Genomic DNA, 19,097 nt, shown 5'->3' with positions numbered 1-19,097 from the left:
TGCCAATATTATCTCAATAAAATTGGAAGAAAAAACAAAATTGCTCATTTTTTTAAACAAATAATTCTGCCTTCTAGAAATCTATCAAAGGAACAAGATCATAAATAATTAGATAAAATAAATAAAACTGAGAATTCCACATGAATGATGATATGATAAATCCACAAAAGTAATTTCAATAATTATTAATTACATAGAGAAATGTTCATGGTATGATTCAAAATTTAAAAAAAACAATTATTATTCAAATAGCATTATTTCAAACATTTATTTATTACATTATTAAAAATATGTTCTTCTTTTTCTACAACATATATAAAATGCAAGGCACTGTTTTATACACACACACACATATATATACGTGTGTGTGTGTTAGTCACTCAGTTGTGTCCAACTCTTTGCAACCCCATGGACTGCGTCGTAGCCCAACGGGCTCTTCTGTCCATGGAATTCTCCAGGCAAGGATACTGAAGTGGGTTGCCATTTTCTCCTCCAATACACACACACACACACACTCACAAATCTAATCCTCAGGCTAAATACTATTTTCATATTACAGATGGGAAAACTGAAGCTCAGAGATATTAAGTAATTTGCCAACATACACACAGTAAAAAGAAGAGCTAAGGATTCCAACTTGGCTCCTAAGCTCCAAAGCCTTTGATCCTGTCACTAAAAGCACTACTTTTTAGCATGTTGATGTAAAAATAATAAGGAAAAGAATTCTAAAGAAGTACACTAAAATGCTTTACAGTGTTATCTTAGACTTGACTTTATACTCTTCTCCATGTTCCATATTTTTAGAATGTATATTTCAACTCTCATGTTAGGAAAGTATGTGTTTTTAAAATAAGCTTTGATTTTTTTTTAATACATTCAGCCTCTGACTCTATTTTATCTGAGAAATGACATCTCTCCAGCAGAGCATGTGGTTCCTAGAAGTTAGATACCAAATCTGACCTATTTCTGACCTTTAATCCAGTCATCTACTTAATCACTTCATCACTTTCCATTCTTACAGTTTTAAAAGCATAGCTACAATCTTCCTCTTTTAAGAAACTCTATTCTCTCCACACTTTATTCCACCTAAGAAACAGTTACTAAGTTATCATGTGCCACAGGCTGTGTTGGTAACTGGGAAACAACAGAAAATTCCGGCACATGTCTTGGCCTCAAGGAGCTCACGTTCAGGCATGGGGATAGGATCCCAGGCCTCTAACACTGCCGTTTTCAATTTGTCCTCCAAGTTTTCACATCTGAGGAAAACAGAGTAGGAGTCACTGTAAATACAGGCGCCCCTTGCCACATCTAAGGAGCAAAAATAACTTTATGAAGAAACAAGAGACCAACTGTCCTAATGACAGGAGGCAGGGTTTTATCCAGGGACTGGTAAAAACAATCTGGAGAATTACTAGAATGCTTTATGGTGTCTAAAATGTACTAATCAGAAAACAACCATCTCATGAGGCTGAGTTAGTGGGTCACCAATAATCTAAATATATGATGGTATGAATATTTCAGGCAATGCAAGAAAACACAAGTTACACCGAAAGCCACGGAGGAAGCAAAAGCGTTTGCTGGCATCCTCATTTGAGTTCTCTTTCAGCCTCACTGAAACAAAAAGCTCCACTCAGAACGCAGGCTCCCACCTCCAGGGCTTCGCCGACAGCTTCTGTCTTCTCAGGCAGGGCTTCTGTGCTCTTCATGCGCTCTTCCAAAGTGTTTAGCCAGGTGGTCTCAAGATCCAAATAGTGAAGCAGTTCAATCCAACAAGACCATACCTCCTAAAATAGGTGGGGAAAGTCAGACAAGACACGAAGCCATTTAGAGACACAGTGCATGTCTACGACTGCACATTCTCTCCAATCAACAATAACTTCATTTAGACATGAGTATAAATGGGCATTGAGAAACTGATGAAGCTGGAATTTCAAATAAGTGGAATAAAATCAAATTCTTCAATTAATTGTATTAGACCAGTTGGAGGGAAAGTAAGTCAGTCCCTCAGTCGTGTCCGACTCTGTGACTGCATCAACTAGCGTGCCAGGCTCTTCTGTCCATGGAATTCTCCAGGCAAGAACAGTGGAGAGGATAGCCTTTTCCTTCTCCAGGGCTCCTTCCAGACCCAGGGATCGAACCCGAATCTCCTGCATTGCTGGCAGATTCTTTACCATCTGAGCCCCAAGGGGGAGCCCAAATAGAGGAAGGTGGGAGGCAAAGAGCAATAAGCTGCCTCACCTTTTTACCCTGAGATAAATTTCAAGGGTCTGTTTAAATGCCAAAAATAAAATTATGTAATTAGTAGAAGATGCCAGGAGGGAAACACTGTTATGATTTTTTTAATAGAAAGTGAGAAAAAAAACCCTCAGACTTGTAACTCTTTTTAACAACTATATAGGAAATTGGATTTCCCTGGGGACGACCCTACTCCTATATAGACTTTTTCCAACTTTTTTCTAAATTCATATGAATGTGTCTGTATATGAAGAGAACCATATTTATCCAAATTGGAGTTTCGCTATGCTTACTGTATTAGCTGCTTCCCACGTGGCTCAGTGGTGGTAAAGAATCCACCCGCCAATGCATGGGACGCAAGAGATATGGGTTTAATCCCTGGGTCAGGAAGATCCCCTAGAGAAGGAAATGGCAACCCACTACAGTATTCTTGCCTGTGAAATCCCATGGATAGGGAGCCAGGTGAGCTATAGTCCATGGGGTCACAAGAGTTGGACACAACTTACTTTACTAAACAATAACAGAAATTCTATTAGTTGGGATCAACTTACTCCCTATTCCTATGGGGAGCTGGGTGTTAGAGCGTGAATTTATCCTTCAGTTCCTAAGAGTAATATTATGGGAGGAACATGCCCCTTGGAAGAGTCTATCTGACTGACACATTTAGGAGACAGAGCTCAACATGGAATCTCCTGCATTGGTCCTCTTTCAGACCCACTGAGAGAGGACACATTTTAGCATGGACTCCATATGAGATATACCTACCATGTCAGGGGTCAGCCAATTTTCCTATAAAAGGCCAGATAGTAAATATTTTAGGTTTTACAGACCACATTTGGTCTCTGTCACAGATTCTTCTTTGTTTATTCTTTCTGTGTGTGTTCTTTTGTTTTTAACAACACTTTTAAAATATACAATTTTTAGCTCCTGGGCCATACAAAAAGAGCCACAAAGCAGATTTGACCTTTAGGCTATAATCTGCCAACTCCTGTCTAAGACTGGAAGGGAAAAGAGGTTTCTTGTCCCCCAAAATTCTATAGGCAGGAAGCAGGCTGAGAGATCTACTCAGCTGAGGGACTTCTCTGGTGGTTCAAGGGCTAAGACTCTGCGCTCCCAATGCAAGTGTCCTGGGTTCGATCCCTGGTCAGGCAACTAAATCCCGCATGCAGCAATTAAGTGTTCTCATGCCACAGCTAAAGACCCCATGTGCTATAACTAAGACGTGCCACAGCCAAATAAATAAATATTTAAAAAGAAAGAAAGAAATCTGCTGTAGAAAAGTAATAAAACTGGTGGAGAGAGACCTGGAGAAGGAGAGGCCATCGGGAAAGTTCCAGCTGAGCTCCCACTTGAACGCAGCAGCGACCTGAGTGGAATACCCATAAACTACACGGAGCAGAAGAGCCACCCAGCTCAGCCAAATCATCCCACAAAACCATAAAAATTAATAAATGGGTGCTTTTGCAAGCTATGACATTTGGGAGAGCTTTGTTATGCAGCTATGAGTAACTGAAACATGAGAGCATACACTAAGAATATAAAAACACGTTTGGGAAGATTAAACACCATCTTCTGGATAGCAGGCACTTCAAGAGAGGGATCAAGAGATGGGATGGATGGGAAAGAAGGGAACAGGTTCTGTAATGCCAATGTATTCTATTTTAAAAACAAGATCTGGAAAAATATGGGGAAATGTTACCATTAGCTATATCTGAGGGATATATTTATGGGTGTTAGTAATATCATCTGTACTCTTCAAGAAGTTTGTAATACTTCCTAATTTAAAACACTTTAAAGGAATATAGAAATAATCAAGGTAATAAAGTTGTACTCTTCAGAAGAAAGGCATCCTTACTCTAACTTAGAAATCTGGGCTGTTTCTACCCAAGGTCCATAATGCTGAGTGCTTGCATTCAAATCTCTTCTTGCCACTTTCCATTCAAAGATACCAAGGTGTCATCTCTTCTCTTTTATCTATATCGTTTCCTTACACTTTCCCTTTATTCTCTTAAACTAATTCTCTCAAATTAATTCCAAAATAATTCTAAAAGTATTTCTCAAAGAAATACTAAAACCTTGAAATATTTTCATTCTTCATTCTCAAACTGTCACCTCTGGGTGATAAAGACACCACGAAGAAATGACACAGAATTTATGGTGGTCTTTCATTAGCTTGGGATATCCTGGGACTCTATTATTTACACATATGGTGAGTAGCTATTTTGGCTATAAATAAACAGGAAAACAAAGAAATAAAAGCAAAATCATGGATGGTTAGGACAGAAAAGACAAGACTGTAGTAGAATTCAATTCCAGGATCATCCAGCGGGACTTCAGATTAGCCATACATAATGTTACATACATGTTCACAGAATTTTAAATTCTCAGATGAGTAACCTCAGGTGTTAGACAATATCTTAATATTAAAGAATGAGGTAGCGTTTGACTTGCAGCTTCCTAACTGTGACTTGATTAGCAGCAGTGCCTGTGTAATCCAAATAACACACAGTTTATCTTAGCACAAGTCTTCCCTGGTAGCTCAGACAGTAAAGAATCCGCCTGCAATGCAGGAGACCTGGGTTCAGTCCCTGTGTTCAGAAGATCCTCTGGAGGAGGGCATGGCAACCCACTCCAGTATTCTTGCCTGGAGAATTCCACGGACAGAGGAGACTGGTGGGCTACAGTCCATGGGGTCGCAAAGAGCCGTACCCAACTGAGCAACAAAGCACACAACACAGATCTCAGCACAAAAGAGATTCAGAAAGAGTGACTAGTGAGTGAATTTACTTCATAGATTACAATTGTCAGTGACATTTTAGGATTTATCACAATATAGTCATCTGTTTTAGGTTGAACTGAATTTAAATTAAAATTGCTATAAATTGAAGAGCTTGTTAAGTCTTTTATGAGATGTAAGTCTTTTATGAGATGTAACAAAAGTCACACATATGAAAACAAATAAGCAAACACTTAATATTAAAAAAAAACTGCACAGACTCATCTACATCTTAAACCCAGTGGCCAGGGTGCAGGAAATGGTCCAGCAAAATACCAGCACATTCAAGTTAGTGTTTCCTTCATTCTAAGTAAAACCTATAATTTTAGTGTTCAGTTACTCAGTCACATCCGACTCTTTGAGACTCCATGGACTGTAGCCTGCTAGGCTCCTCTGTCCATGGAATTTTCCAGGCAAGTAAACTGGAGTGGGTTGCTTTTTCCTACTCCAGGGGATCTTCCCGATCCAGGGATTGAACCAGCAGCTCCTAAACTGGCAGGCAGATTCTTTACCACTGTACTGTCTGGAAAGCCAAGGTCATCACCACCTATCTATAATTTCTTTTAATAAAATATAAGTGGGAAGGTATAACATTAAGTATTACACTATCATTCTGGAATTTTAAAATGACACATGTACACATTTTTAACAATTATACATATTAAGCAGATACAAACTGTAATTTCCAAAAAATATTTTAAAAATTAAACTCTGAAATTTGGAGCTTATAAAAATAACCTTAAATGCAGGATGTCAAGAAGTTTAAATAACTATTATGATGGTCAGCCACATATAAGCCACATTTCTTTCAAGTTTAAAGTACTTCTCCTAAGAACTAGGCTAATGGTTGATTCTTCATTTATAAATTTAGACACCACTGTAAAACAGAAACCTCAGTTCATCTCTGTGTACTACCAGGCTAAAAAAGAGGAAGTACTCATTGTACATTGTTTTAGAATTTCAGAACAGGAACAGACCCTACAGATCATCGGTATTATGAAAACCTTGTTTTCACATTTAGTCAATGTCTAAAGCTAAGAAGAAACTTTTCCAAGAACCTTCCACCAACTGCAGTCAGATCCTTATATCCAACTTTCTTTTCTCTCTATTTCATTTTTATCAACCTAATACCTAAATTATCATCTAATAATATATTGTAACTATTATCACCAATCATTATTTCAATCATTAAAGAACTACTTTTATGATACAGTATTTGAAAAGAAAAATGGAGGTTGTTTTTTTTTTCCCCATGATATGGAAATAGCCAATACAGTACAGAGTTTGAATCTCAGAAAGGCATCTGAAAAAAGATCCCGTACCTCCAGGGTGTGGCACTTTCCTCGAATTCTATTACAAAGAAGTTGGTAATTCTCCAGCACAACGTTCAGCTCAGACGTCAGCTCCTGGCCACCAGAGGGCACTTTTGCAGCTAATAACTTGATGCTGTCCTTGAGAATCTTCACTCGCACCTCCTTCTGCAGCACGTCCTCTTTCGCCCTCTGTTCCAACACAGAATGAACTTAAAAATCAGCTCCCTGTCTCAGTAATCAATTTCTTCTTCAAAAAATAACCAAACCAAAACTAAAACGTCCAGATGATTCTAACTGCCTGTTGGAACAGAGAGTACTTTGTGAAATAAGAGTGCTAACTACAACAGTAGAAATTAACACAACATTGTAAAGCAATTATGTGAAGTGAAGCGAAAGCCGCTCAGTCGTGTCTGACTCTTTGCTACCCCATGGATTATACAGTCCATGGAATTCTCCAGGCCAGAATACTGGAGTGGGTAGCCTTTCCCTTGCATTGGTAAAATATAATCCTTTAAAAAACTATTTGCACAGAGACATTTTGCTTTTGTTATACTTATAGGCAAGCTGCAACTCATTTTTTTTTTTTAAGTAGCTTTCAAGACACTCTGTCCTTTGGCTTCAACACTGAAGGACAGTAAAAACAGTGTTAGAAATGTGGGAATGATATCCAGCTCTTTCGTATATATAAAAAAGAGACTGGGCAAGGCTATTGACACAGGAATGTAAGTTTACAAGAAATACATCCTGTGGACCCAACTGACACTGAATTCCTTGACAATACTCCTATGACTACTCTTGCCTGCCCCAGTAAAATGTTTGGTATTCATGTGTGCCCTATGTATTAGCTGGAAGAATATGGCTGATGAAATAAAGATAGCTCCCAACTGAAATAGGTAAGTCTCCCTTGTTCCATATGAAAAATAATGCTTCCTGAAAATATCTGGAAATAAACAGTGGTGATGGTTGCACAACATTGTGAATATAAAACTGAGGCCAGTAAATGGGTCATTCTCTGCAGCTCCTCAAGATTCTAACACAGAAGACTCTGTCAGGAGCCCTCACGGACACAACTCATGGCTGAAGTTCAACACATGGAGTCTCAGCTTCCTGCTGCTGCTAAGACACTTTAGTCGTGTCCGACTCTGTCCGACCCCATAGATAGCAGCCCACCAGGCTCCCCCATCCCTGGGATTCTCCAGGCAAGAACACTGGAGTGGGTTGCCATTTCCTTCTCCAGTGCATGAAAGTGAAAAGAGAAAGTGAAGTCGCTCAGTCATCTCCGACTCTTCACGACTCCATGGACTGCAGCCCACCAGGCTCCTCCATCCATGGGATTCTCCAGGCAAGAGGACTGGAGTGGGGTGCCATCGCCTTCTCCGCTCAGCTTCCTATCCTTACCCAAATCATTAATGATAGCTGCCTTTCTATTGTTTTAAATGGAAATTTTCCTGTGAGAGATTTTATGTACATACTACCCTCTAAGGCTAGGTAGATGAGTGACTGACTGGTTTTTAGCAGAGGAGATGAGATATAAAGCCCCGTGACCCTCACTGTCCCAGGCTCACCTTCATTTCTTCCACCGCACTCTCGAGTTCTTCTGGTGACTTATATTCAAAGTCCCTCTCCAGGTAGTCCTCTTCTGCCTGCGTCATCCATTCCTGCATCTCTGCCAGGTCTTTTTTCAGGTTCACCACTTTTTCCTGACTTTCAGACAACCTATTTTTTTTAATAGCAATCTACAAAGGAAAAGTCATTCACTCGAATAAACAAATATTAATACATTAAATGTCAACTTGTAGTTTTTAATGTCTAAAAGACAGAGCAATAACTTTCCACCAAGAATCTCAAGATTTCAAAGTCAGATGAAGCTCTTAATACATTTGGTCCTGATGCTGTGGAATATAAGCAATAACGAAAACAACAACTATCACTGGGATTCACTATCACATTTTGGATAGTAATATGGAAATATCTAGTATAATTTTGAAAATGCAACCGAAGGACTCTAACTTAAATCAATAAAAGCATATATCTCAAGGAAATCTATTAACTGAAGCAGCCAAAATGTCCATTTTCTCCTTCTTAACAGGATTCCCCAGTAAAACAGCATTTTTAGAAAACAGAGAAGAGGGACTTCGCTGGTGGTCCAGTGGTTAAGAATGTGCCTGCTAATGCAGGGGTCACAGGTCTGGGAAAATTCCACATGCCGCAGGGCAACTAAGCCGGTGTGCCACAACCACTGACGGCTAACATGCACGTGCCATAAACACAAAGTCCACATCCCTAGAGCCCGCGCTCTGCCACAAGAGAGGCCACCGCAATGGCAAGTCCACGCACTGCAACTACAGAGAGGCCCCTGCTCTCCACAACTGGAGAAAACCCGCAGCCACGAAGATTCGACACAGCCACAACTAAGGAAATCAAAACATAATTCAAAAGATAGAGAAGAGGAGACTACTACTAAAGATATTCATAAAACACTGCTTTACAAAACTTTGGTTTTGATAACCTGCTCTACTGGTATACTCCACGCAGCTAAAAAAAAGTTACATTAGAAAATAGGTATTTGTCTGAATCTGGTTCAATAACTTTGTCAACTATTTCAGGGAGCCTGAAAACACCCTTCAGAGAGATCCTCCCTCTAACCACACACTGACTTCTGCTGTGAAAGAAGATATCAGACCATGGAGACCATCCAGGACTCACTTCACTATTCAACCTCCCACTCAAATGAAATCTCACGGTACTGGTCACCTTGCCAGGGCTTGGTTGGCTGTGAAACTGATGGTGACGAAAGGGCAGTACAGGGATAGGATGGCTCTCACGAGAATAAGGGGGAAATACTTACTGGCTTTCCTGTTCCACTGTCCAAACAGGGTCATGGTCATAAAAATAGATGGGCACTAAACAGGGGCTTGGATCTCACTGCCCAACATGGAACTCAGAAAGCCTACTGGTAGCAACCCACACAGCCCTGCTGAGCAACACTTCAACCTGGTGAGCTTTAAAAAAAGGAAACACAGATTTCGGGGACCCGCATTCCCCAGATTCTTTTCACAAGTAGTTTCTAAACACTAGTCAGTTATATACAATTTTCATGGAGCCTCAGAGAAGTAAGAAAGATAAAGACACTGTAGCAAACTTCTCAAAAAAAGAAAAGCTCAAAGTTATCATTAATTATTTTGAGATTATATACTTTCTATATTTTGGCATTAAGATGCTTTTTCCTTTCATGAGATTGGGAATATAACAGACTGTTTTTATTTGTGGATTTTATATGTCTGTCCTTCCTTAGAAAAATAAAAATTTCGCAACATGATGTTTGTCCAAAATTTCTTCAACCTTTTTACTACTCAATGAAATACAATAGTTTAGAACTTTACATAATTACTCATACAGCACATGGTTGCCTCCTTGCTGGAGACACTTAAAAATTTTTCCTGTACATTTATCCCCATACTTTGAGTCAATAGCAATTCAAAATTAATTCCACGTTGTCATTTGTGTATGTACGTATATATGTAAACAGATGTTGTTGTTGCTATTAAGTCGCACAGTCGTGTCTGACTGTTTTGAGACCCCATGGACTGCAGCATGCCAGGCCTCTGTCCCTCACCATCTCCCGAAGTTTGCCCAAATCCATGTCCATTGCATCGGTGATGCCATCCAGCCATCTCATCCTCTGATGCCCTCTTCTCCTTCTGCCCTCATATATACATAGATAGATACATATCTATCTATCAGTATCAGTGGATTAATAGATCTAAATACCTACATGTATCTATCAATCAAGGCTCTATCAATCTATCCATCTATCTCATCTTCCTTGCTCCTCATCATCACTTCCAAAACATTTTCCTTATTTACTTCCCCAAAATACCCCAGCACCTTTTAAGCATATATCACCAAATTATAACACATTTAGAGGAGTCTGAATTTGACTAGAATATAAGATGATATTATGAAAGCATTTTCTTAAGTGTGACAATGATATTGCACTTTTGTAGAAGACTGTCCTCATTCATGGAAGAAGCATGCTGAGTATTTAAGACTGAAGTGTCAAAATACTTTCAACTTCCTGTCAAAACTACATGTAGCAAAAAAAAAAAAGGCATATGTGTGGGTGGTATGTATATATATGTAAAGAGGTGGGGGAGAAAGAGAAAAGGCAAATGTGGTAAAACACAATTGGCAAATTTAGGAATGGTTTATGGTTCTTCCTGCAACCATAATTTTAACTGTTCTTTAAAATTCAACTTGCTCAAAATAAGGAAATTGTGGGGAAACAAAATACTCAGGGATGTAAATATAAAGTTTTCTTATATAAACATTAAATAAGAAAACACTGTATTGAGGGATATATACTATCTATGTGACTGTCTGTAGAGTATTCCTGCATTTCACATTTTCTCTTCTCATTCTTTTATCCCTTCTCACTCACTTCAGCTCTATGCAACCTCACTATTATTTCACTAACAAAATAGAACAATCAAAAGAAAACTACTACACCATATTTCTATAGTACTCCCAGTTGCTGCCCCATCCATTATCACAGAGGGACCTCCTAACAGGAGCTCTTTCACTTGAAGGGTGGACCTCATCCACTCTTGCCTAACCACCGACTTTGTTTCAGTCTTTATCTTCTCTCAGTCTTCTGTATCATCTCCTCTTTCTAAGTGAAATCTTTTTTGGCATGCAAACTTTCAATAATATCTTTGAAAAAAATAATTACAAAAACAGTTCCATTCTAGTACAAATCTCATTTCTCTGTTCCCCTGAATAGAGAAATTCTCAAAGCTGGTTACCCTTGCCCCAGGACCTCATCTCCTTTCCTCTCCTCAACATTCTGCAGTGTGACTTTCTTTCCCACCACTCCATTGGAACCACTTTTCTCAACGTCATCAAAAGCTTCCATCTAATGTGCTTTCAGTTTTGACTGGGCTCAGCTCAGCATTGATCTGTGAAAAGTTTTCTCCACCCAGCTTTTGGGGTCTTACTCCTCTGGCATTTCCCCTGGGGCAAACCTTTCCTCCTTAGTATCCTTGGCTGGTGATTAGTGCTGGAAACCCCATTTGCACATACTGTAATTTTGAATTTAGTCCCAGTATGGGCAGCATCACTTGACCTATTCCCACTAAAGCTTCTCCTTGAGTTTTTTACCATTTCAGTAAATGGCACCACAATTTACACAAACTGGAAGCTTCGCAAAAATCCAGAACAGTTGCTAACTATTCACTTTTTCTCATACCACATTAATCTATTACTAGACTCCCATCTCCACTTTCAAAATTTAGTCCAAACCTAACATTTCCCATGACCTCCACCACTATCTCCCTACTCCACGGGGCCATCTTCTTTCTCCAAGACTGCAATAACCTTTTAAGTATTCTCCCCACTTTTATTCTTGCTTTCCCAGAGCAAATTTATCCACATGGAAGCCACAGTGATCTTAACGGGTCTATCATATGTCAATTCATTGCTCAAAACCCTCTGCTTTCTAAGTGAAATCATACTTGGAATAAAATTCAAAACCTATGCCTCAAAAGCAATACACAACCCATCTCTACTTACCTCCTGACCCCAAATCCTTCCCTCCAACCTGCTAACTCTTCCCTCCATTCTATTCCAGCTACAATGACGTTCTTGTTCTTTATTGCACACATCAAGCTCATTCCCATCCAGGGGCAGAGTGGACAACAGTACCCACCCTTCATTTAAAAAGTTATCCAATTCTTGCCCCAACCTGCCACCCATGCTATAGTTATTCTAGATCATTGGTTTTCAGTCTGGATGGGATATAAAATTATTCAGTTAAGAGAAGCCATTATCTACCTCTTGAAATTCACATGCAGGTTAAGCTGAAAAACTTACCTCCTTGCTAAATTTCTCCAGTTGTGATTGGCAGTCAACTAGCTTTGTTTGCATCCAGGCTTTGATTCCAGCAGCTGGACAGCTTCGGAGGTTAGCCTCTATTTCTTTCATGTCTTTCAGAGATGATTCTATTGTTTCTATTTCATTAACAAATGCCTGAACACGTAAAACAAGCCCTTGTTGAGTCCATTCCGACATAAGTGGATGCCATTATTATAGTCTGTCTGCCTCTATCCCTGCAAATATTTTAAGAACAGACTGCTTGGGAGTGAAAACGTTTACCGACTTATGAAATATTGTGTCTTAAGAAATTCATTTCACCTGGGTGATTCAAATAGCCATCTGCCAAATTAGACTGCAAATACTTCACTTTCAGCAGGGAAGAGTACTTTTAATTAATTTACAGAAGCCTAATGATTCCACCAAATATAAAATGCATGAAGTACTACTACTGGCAAACTTCATTTGTAAACAGCGTTTTTCTTAAAGTCTCACCATAAGTACAGTAAGAGTGATATACAATTGGATGACACTAAGACTGTCACTGCAACGTAAAACAGCAGCTACTAATGAACTAAAATTGCTCTTGTGTTCTCCATCCAAAATTTATTCTTTAATAACCTATGTGTGAAAAGAATCTGAAAAAGAAATAGATACATATATAACTGAATCACCTTGCTGTACATCTGCAACTATGTTCCAATATAAAATAAATAATTTTTTTAAACTTTATAATCACAGCCAAAAATAGAAATGTGAATTACGTCATTCTTTGACTAGCTATAAAGTCAAAAAACAGGTTTATATTGAAACATATTTTATCTAGGTTTATTGTCATGCCATATTCTTACAATTTTAATAAAAGCAGCAAATAATAAAGAGGAAGAAGAAAATTTTATTTATTACAGCAGATTCCCCAGATCAGCAGAACTCACAGAGCACTGGTCAAGCTGTCTTTGCAGCCCTTCGGCATCTCCTTGGACAGCCTGCTCTTTCATTAAGAAGTCTTTCACACCAGCCATCCACTTCTCAATGACTTTCGAATCAGCCTAGATCGAACACAATAACAAAGGGGGATATTACTCAGTGACATTCAACCTACTACATCTCAAGATCTATTGCTACAGGAGAAAAAGGCAACTTTTCAAAACTTTGATAGCATCATTTTCATTTATTTTATTTCTTAAAAAAAAAAAAAACTTCCAACATTGAAAATAATTATTTCCTTCATTGTCGCCTAAAATCCTCATGAGATGATATCTTGGTGATCATTCTAAAAACTTCAAAATGTTCTCCAGTGAACAAAGCTATCTTGCTTAATATGAGCTATATCTATGATTAAAAATTCAAATTAAAGGGAGAAATGCTTTTCTAGGTATAATCAGCTTAAAAAATCTTTCATTCTTATATAATTTAGAACTATTTTCTCCTTAAGTTAGCTACTCAAAGCAGGATTTGAAAAATAGCACAACGGAGAGAATACAGTAGACTGTTCTTAGTTCTGTTATTGGATGCTTTGTTATCTAAGAACCCAATATGGTCCACTACCCAGCTCCATTCCTTCAGCCAGCACTTACTAAGCACCCACTGTTACCCAGTTCCTGTGTGTGGTGCTGGGGAAATGAGAAAGCAAACATTTTGCAGAAAGAATGAGACTTCAGAGAGGTAGTAACATTGGAACTGGACCTTAAGGAATGCAAATAACTAGGTCCAACTTCAGCTCCAAAACTACATTAAAGTGATGGTCATTTCTTTCCAGGTGCCCATTCATCATTGGTCAGCACGACTTGTTCCTTTCCTTGTACCTTCCTCAATTATGTGCTTCTTGTTCCTCCCTAGGAAGGGAGATAAATTAACTATCTTATTCAAAAATAACCTTCAGACTGGAAAGCAGCCACTATGTCTCCCCTTAGTCTTTTAGTGGTTATAAACTCACAATTCATGCCATAATGTCTCTGGAACATGATACTCAGATACTGTTCTCAACACCCCAATCAACATGCTCCGGTAATTACATCAAATTTTTAACGTATTTAAAATATGCCACCAAGAACCAATTACTCTTATCCTTAAAATACTGGAATGAATGACAAAGAGGGAACCTAAGTGGTATTTCAGATATAGATAGTACATTCAGAAAACGTCATCTAAATTTTTTTTTGTTTTATTTTTCTTATTGTAGAGTTGCATTTTGTTTCCTTTTCAAAAATTTTTATAGATATATATATTATTCATAATATTATGGTTAGCTAAAACCCCAAAATTTCCATAATGACCTCAAAAGGATATTTTCCCTACCCTCTATTGTTTAATTAATCTCTGTAATAAATTCAGAACTTGAAATTTACAAATATCAACAATATTTAACAATACTACTTAGTAATAAAATAATAAAAAACCAACAGAATGATTTGAATTTTTAGTCTCTCCACTTTCTTATCAGCTGCTCTTCCCAGCTTTCTCTTATCTGCAATCTAACAGTGAGGCACTGTTCTTCTGTTGGCTTGGGGTTTTTTTGTTGTTGTTGTTGTTTGGTTGGGTTTGGGGGTTCTTTCCCAGGTGAAAAATAAGGCCAATTACAGTGCCTTCCTGAGAATCCCCCCGTGAGGACATCACCTTGTTCATTACCCAACAAACTTCTCAACTTAGTTTTCAAAACATAGCATAGCATCTAAGTAGCATTTCACTTAGGTTTTAAGGGATGTTCCCAAATACTTTACTGAAACCAAGCCTTACCCAAAATGATAGTCTGTGAGCACTATTTAAGCTAAATGAGCACACATGAAATGTGAGACCATGAATCTGTATATCTAATAATCTAGTATCCTCCTCCAAAAAATAAATAAAAGAAAGCAGTACTTAAAGAAATGAGGTCTGGACAAGGCTTCTGAGTGGTGTCCATGCTGTTTCTTGGGGACCACCACACTCCTTCCTTAGCACAGGTAAGGTTTCTGGTCAATCATTTATCTACAGCTTTGCCAGGAACTGACATCAAGCTTAGTGCAGGTCCCTTAGCTTCTAGAAAAGAATGTACCCCCTTATTTAAGACATTTACCCATTTCCATTGTCCTGGTAATTTCCTCACAAGTCGCATAATGCGACCTTGAGATCATGGGTAAAACACCACATTACTGGGGATGTAGATTTAGGCATCAGAAGGATCGCGTGGTTTTTCCATCTAACTCATAATTCAGGCTCTAATGCACTCTCAGTAATGACCATTCTCCACTTTCCAGCTCGCAAGGTCATTCTCTGATGAAGATGGGAAGCAAAGAGGGCTTATGTGGCCGAGGCTTTCTGTCTCCTCTATTCATATTATACCACCCGGAGCAAGCATTTCTCATTCTCCTTGTTCCAAGCACAGCTTTGAAAGCCCTTTCAGTCACACTGAGCTCTTTGCCCAAGCTTCCTTTCCCTCTGCTCTTTAGCCCATTTCTGTCACTCTTCTCATATATCCATGCTACTCTGATAATATTTTCAATTGGTGACATCTCTCTTCTTTTGGGCTGGCTTCAGCATTCATGGGTCTCATCCAAGAAGACTGCTTAGGAAGATACAGTCAGGGCAGGATAGGGTGGGGGGAGCAAAAGATAAAAAGTGCAAAAGGAAAGTATAAATATATCTATAGAGTTCATGAGAGCCTTTTTAAACTGTTCACTTAACTTGTTACCACTTCTTGCACTGTTAATCTCTAGTCTGAACTTTTTAAGAATTCAAGGCAGCATTACAGCTGTGTAACTGGGCAATTCATTAAATTGAGTTTGGAGTAAGGAAAACTAACAGTTTCCGGGCCAAGAATTTTTGAAATTTATATGGAGGTTTTAACCACAATCAGCCTTGACTGAAGTGAGCAGCCTGAGTGATCCCTGCCATTGGTACAGAAAAGGAAGTCCTGTGCCATCAACTCCTCCCTCTCTCCCTCCTTCAGACACACACAGACCCTTGTGAGCACACACAATTCACACACACACACACCCGTTCCTCCTCTTACAGTTACATGCATGCAAGCTCAGTCACTCAGTCACTCAGTCGTGTGTCGGACTCTTTGAGATCCCATGGACTTTAGTCCGCCAAGCTCCTCTGTCCATGGTATTATTCTCCAAGCAAGAATACTAGGGTGGGTTACCATGCCCTTCTCCAGCAGATCTTCCTGACCCAGGGACAAACCAGCACCTCCTGTGGCTCTGCACTAGCATGCAGATTCTTTACCACTGAGCCACCTGGGAAGCCCCCTTGGACAGTTAAACATGAGAAAAAAGGAAGAGGGAAGCAACAGACACCGACAACCCATGGAGACCAATGGATCATCCCAATGGTAACAAAGGGAACAGAGAGGAATCTGAAAAGCTGTTTTCACTACTAAAAGTCCTGCAGGTAATCCTGACCACGCTCAGTTCTAAGACAGGCAGCATGACCTTTGAAAAGAAAGACCAAGGTCTGAATACCTAGCTCAGCACCTAACCAGCCACGAGACCTTGAGAAACTTCTCAGCTTCTCTTCTGGGAGCTTCCATAGCTTACCTATAAAGCAGGAATAATAACAACTACTTTGCCTGACTATTCTGAAAAACAGAGATGGTTTAGATTGGCTCTGGTACAGAGTAGGTTTGCAGTAAATGCTAGCTATTATTACTCAGACCTACAAAATCAAGTGCCTTATTACCAAGGTTAAGCCCACAAAAGACTTACCACTTTGGGTTCTGGTATCTGTTCCCAACAGACACTTTGCAGAACCAGCAGCAAGCGTGAGGACATATTTGCATAAGCATCAGTGTAAAGTGCTCAACTGCTGTCAACATCAATGCTAGTTCCATCCTATAACTGCTCAAAGTGACTGTGTGAAGGAGCTACTGCTTGTGAAAGGGCTCTTGTGCTTTCTCACCAGACCTGGCTGAATTCAGCTCAGCAGAAGGAACCTAAGTACATGAGAAAAGGCCCAAAAGAAAGAGGCCTGAAAACAGCAGCTTCACAGGGCCTCTCTACCCTATGGCTGTACCATGTGGGAAAGGTTATTAGGTCACTAAGATCACTACAGCAGTGACTTGTGTGCAAGTAAATGTGAAAGATGAAGAAGCCTTCCAATATCTCCTTTTTCTCTAGAAGAAAAAGAATTGTCTTAGTCCACTTGTAGCAGATGTTTCCTGTGCTTTTAAAAAATACTGAAATCTGCTCATCTTTAAGTGAACTGTACAGATAAGAGGTTACAAAGAAAGTGAAAAAGCTCACATGAAGAGTGTCTCTCTGTCCATTTAACAATCACTCAGCTGATGCCTTTATGAGTTTCTAATGTACATTAATGTGTATTTAATTTTTTTTACCATCTCCATCCACTTGCAGGATGAATATAGGAATAGATAAATAGAGATAAAGAGAGACACTTAAATGGGGCAATTTCTAATGTTCTGTCTTCTCTGGAGGGGATTCAGTTCTTTTAAAGCATAACAAAAAAAAAAAATTGTTTAAATCCGAGTAAATTTCTAAAATGAATGTTATTATTTCACAGGCAGAAACACACTATATATACTAATTGAAGGTAACCATTTCTCATTCCTATTTATACTCATAAATTCTCAATGAAATATAAAATGACTAATATGGAAGTTATGAAAACCAAAGTACCAAATACTTCAGTTTGGAGGGGTCAAAATGCTGCACTGACCACCATAGCTCAAAAGCACTGATTTGTAAGCACTTTGGCTGAGCAACACCTGCTGCTGGGTCACAGAAAAGGAATGTGAGGTCACAAAAACAATTCCATTAAGCCTACATGTCCATCTCCCACACCCCAGCCCCTGAACCAGGGATGGAGGAAATCTGAAGCCTCGTATCTCTGGACGGACAACAGTAAGATTCCAAGGTACACAACTACCACCCAAGATTTTATTTACAGCAAAATTCTTGGCATTGTATCTTGTTCCTCCCCCATCTGTTGGAATGTCCATGGCTTGTTAAATAGCCAATATCTAACCCAAGACATTGGCAAGAAGAGCTGTGAAACCAAATTTAAAACAGTAACTTAAGGCAGTATGTTTCTCTTTCCTTTGATTTATATTCATTCATCTCAAAACACTCTCAGTGTTCCCTCACTTAGTAGAAAAGGCCAGTAGTGACACTGCTACTGCATTTATTCATCTGAAACCAATAGAATTCTTAACTTTAGATCCAAAAAGCATCAATATTTCCTGGATTAAAGTAGAACGCATTTACAATGAGGAGAAGGAAAAAAAAAAAACCCTATGAGATCATTGTATCAGTTACGTGTTACCTAGAAAGAATTAAATCAGTTACACGGCATATTACTTTTAGAAAATGTTTACCATCGGGTTTTTACCCTGATATGTGTTCCAAAGTAATTTCTAAACTTGGTTCTGCTTGTTTCAGAGCTCCAGCATGTTCCCTTCTGTGCTCCGGGTAAGAACACAAGGAGTATTCAGTGTGTGTCTTTGCTCATCAATTGAAGGGAAAGGTGTGACTACATGGGTGGCCTGCCAAGGACACCCAGGCATTTAGACTTTATAACAGATCCAACCTCACTAGAGGTACAAACGCGTATTATGCCTGCAGGCACCTGCAAAGCAGAGGCGTTCACATCCACTTGCCTGCTATATGCCAGACAAGGTTTCTACGCTCAAAGAGCTCACGCCCTGGCAAAGGACAGGCAATACAGGTCTCTGCCTTAATCAAAGGTGGCCTGAGATCGAATTGTGAAGGTGTAAACAACATGTAGTGGAGGAAGGAATAATTAGCTGTGAGTGTGATGGTGAATAAGACCAAAGACTGCCCGTAGAAGCAGCTTCTTCTTTAAGGATGAACTGAGAAAAGGAAGCTGTAAATTCCTAGCAAGTAAGTGACTTTTCCGGAAAAGGGCAATTGTCCGCTGTGTTCTTAGTGACCCACAACACT

The 19,097-nt window shown here is 39.1% G+C and overlaps 1 protein-coding gene across 1 annotated transcript in view; it reads right to left on the bottom strand.

Annotated features, from left to right (window-relative positions):
- Nucleotides 1-19,097, bottom strand: part of UTRN (utrophin) — a 543,338-nt gene that overhangs the window by 347,871 nt on the left and 176,370 nt on the right. The window contains exons 23-27 of the mRNA XM_052646047.1: nt 13,131-13,244; nt 12,196-12,351; nt 7,890-8,060; nt 6,334-6,513; nt 1,650-1,784 (exon numbers count right to left, since the gene is read on the bottom strand). Coding sequence (XP_052502007.1) covers nt 1,650-1,784; nt 6,334-6,513; nt 7,890-8,060; nt 12,196-12,351; nt 13,131-13,244 — 756 coding nt within the window. The remainder of the gene's footprint in view (nt 1-1,649; nt 1,785-6,333; nt 6,514-7,889; nt 8,061-12,195; nt 12,352-13,130; nt 13,245-19,097) is intronic.

This window comes from Budorcas taxicolor, chromosome 9 (assembly GCF_023091745.1).
Source record: "Budorcas taxicolor isolate Tak-1 chromosome 9, Takin1.1, whole genome shotgun sequence".
In the NCBI taxonomy this organism is placed as follows: domain Eukaryota; kingdom Metazoa; phylum Chordata; class Mammalia; order Artiodactyla; family Bovidae; genus Budorcas; species Budorcas taxicolor.
The sequence above is the reverse complement of the archived record's forward strand: the minus strand, read 5'-3'. Positions and strand labels throughout refer to the sequence as shown.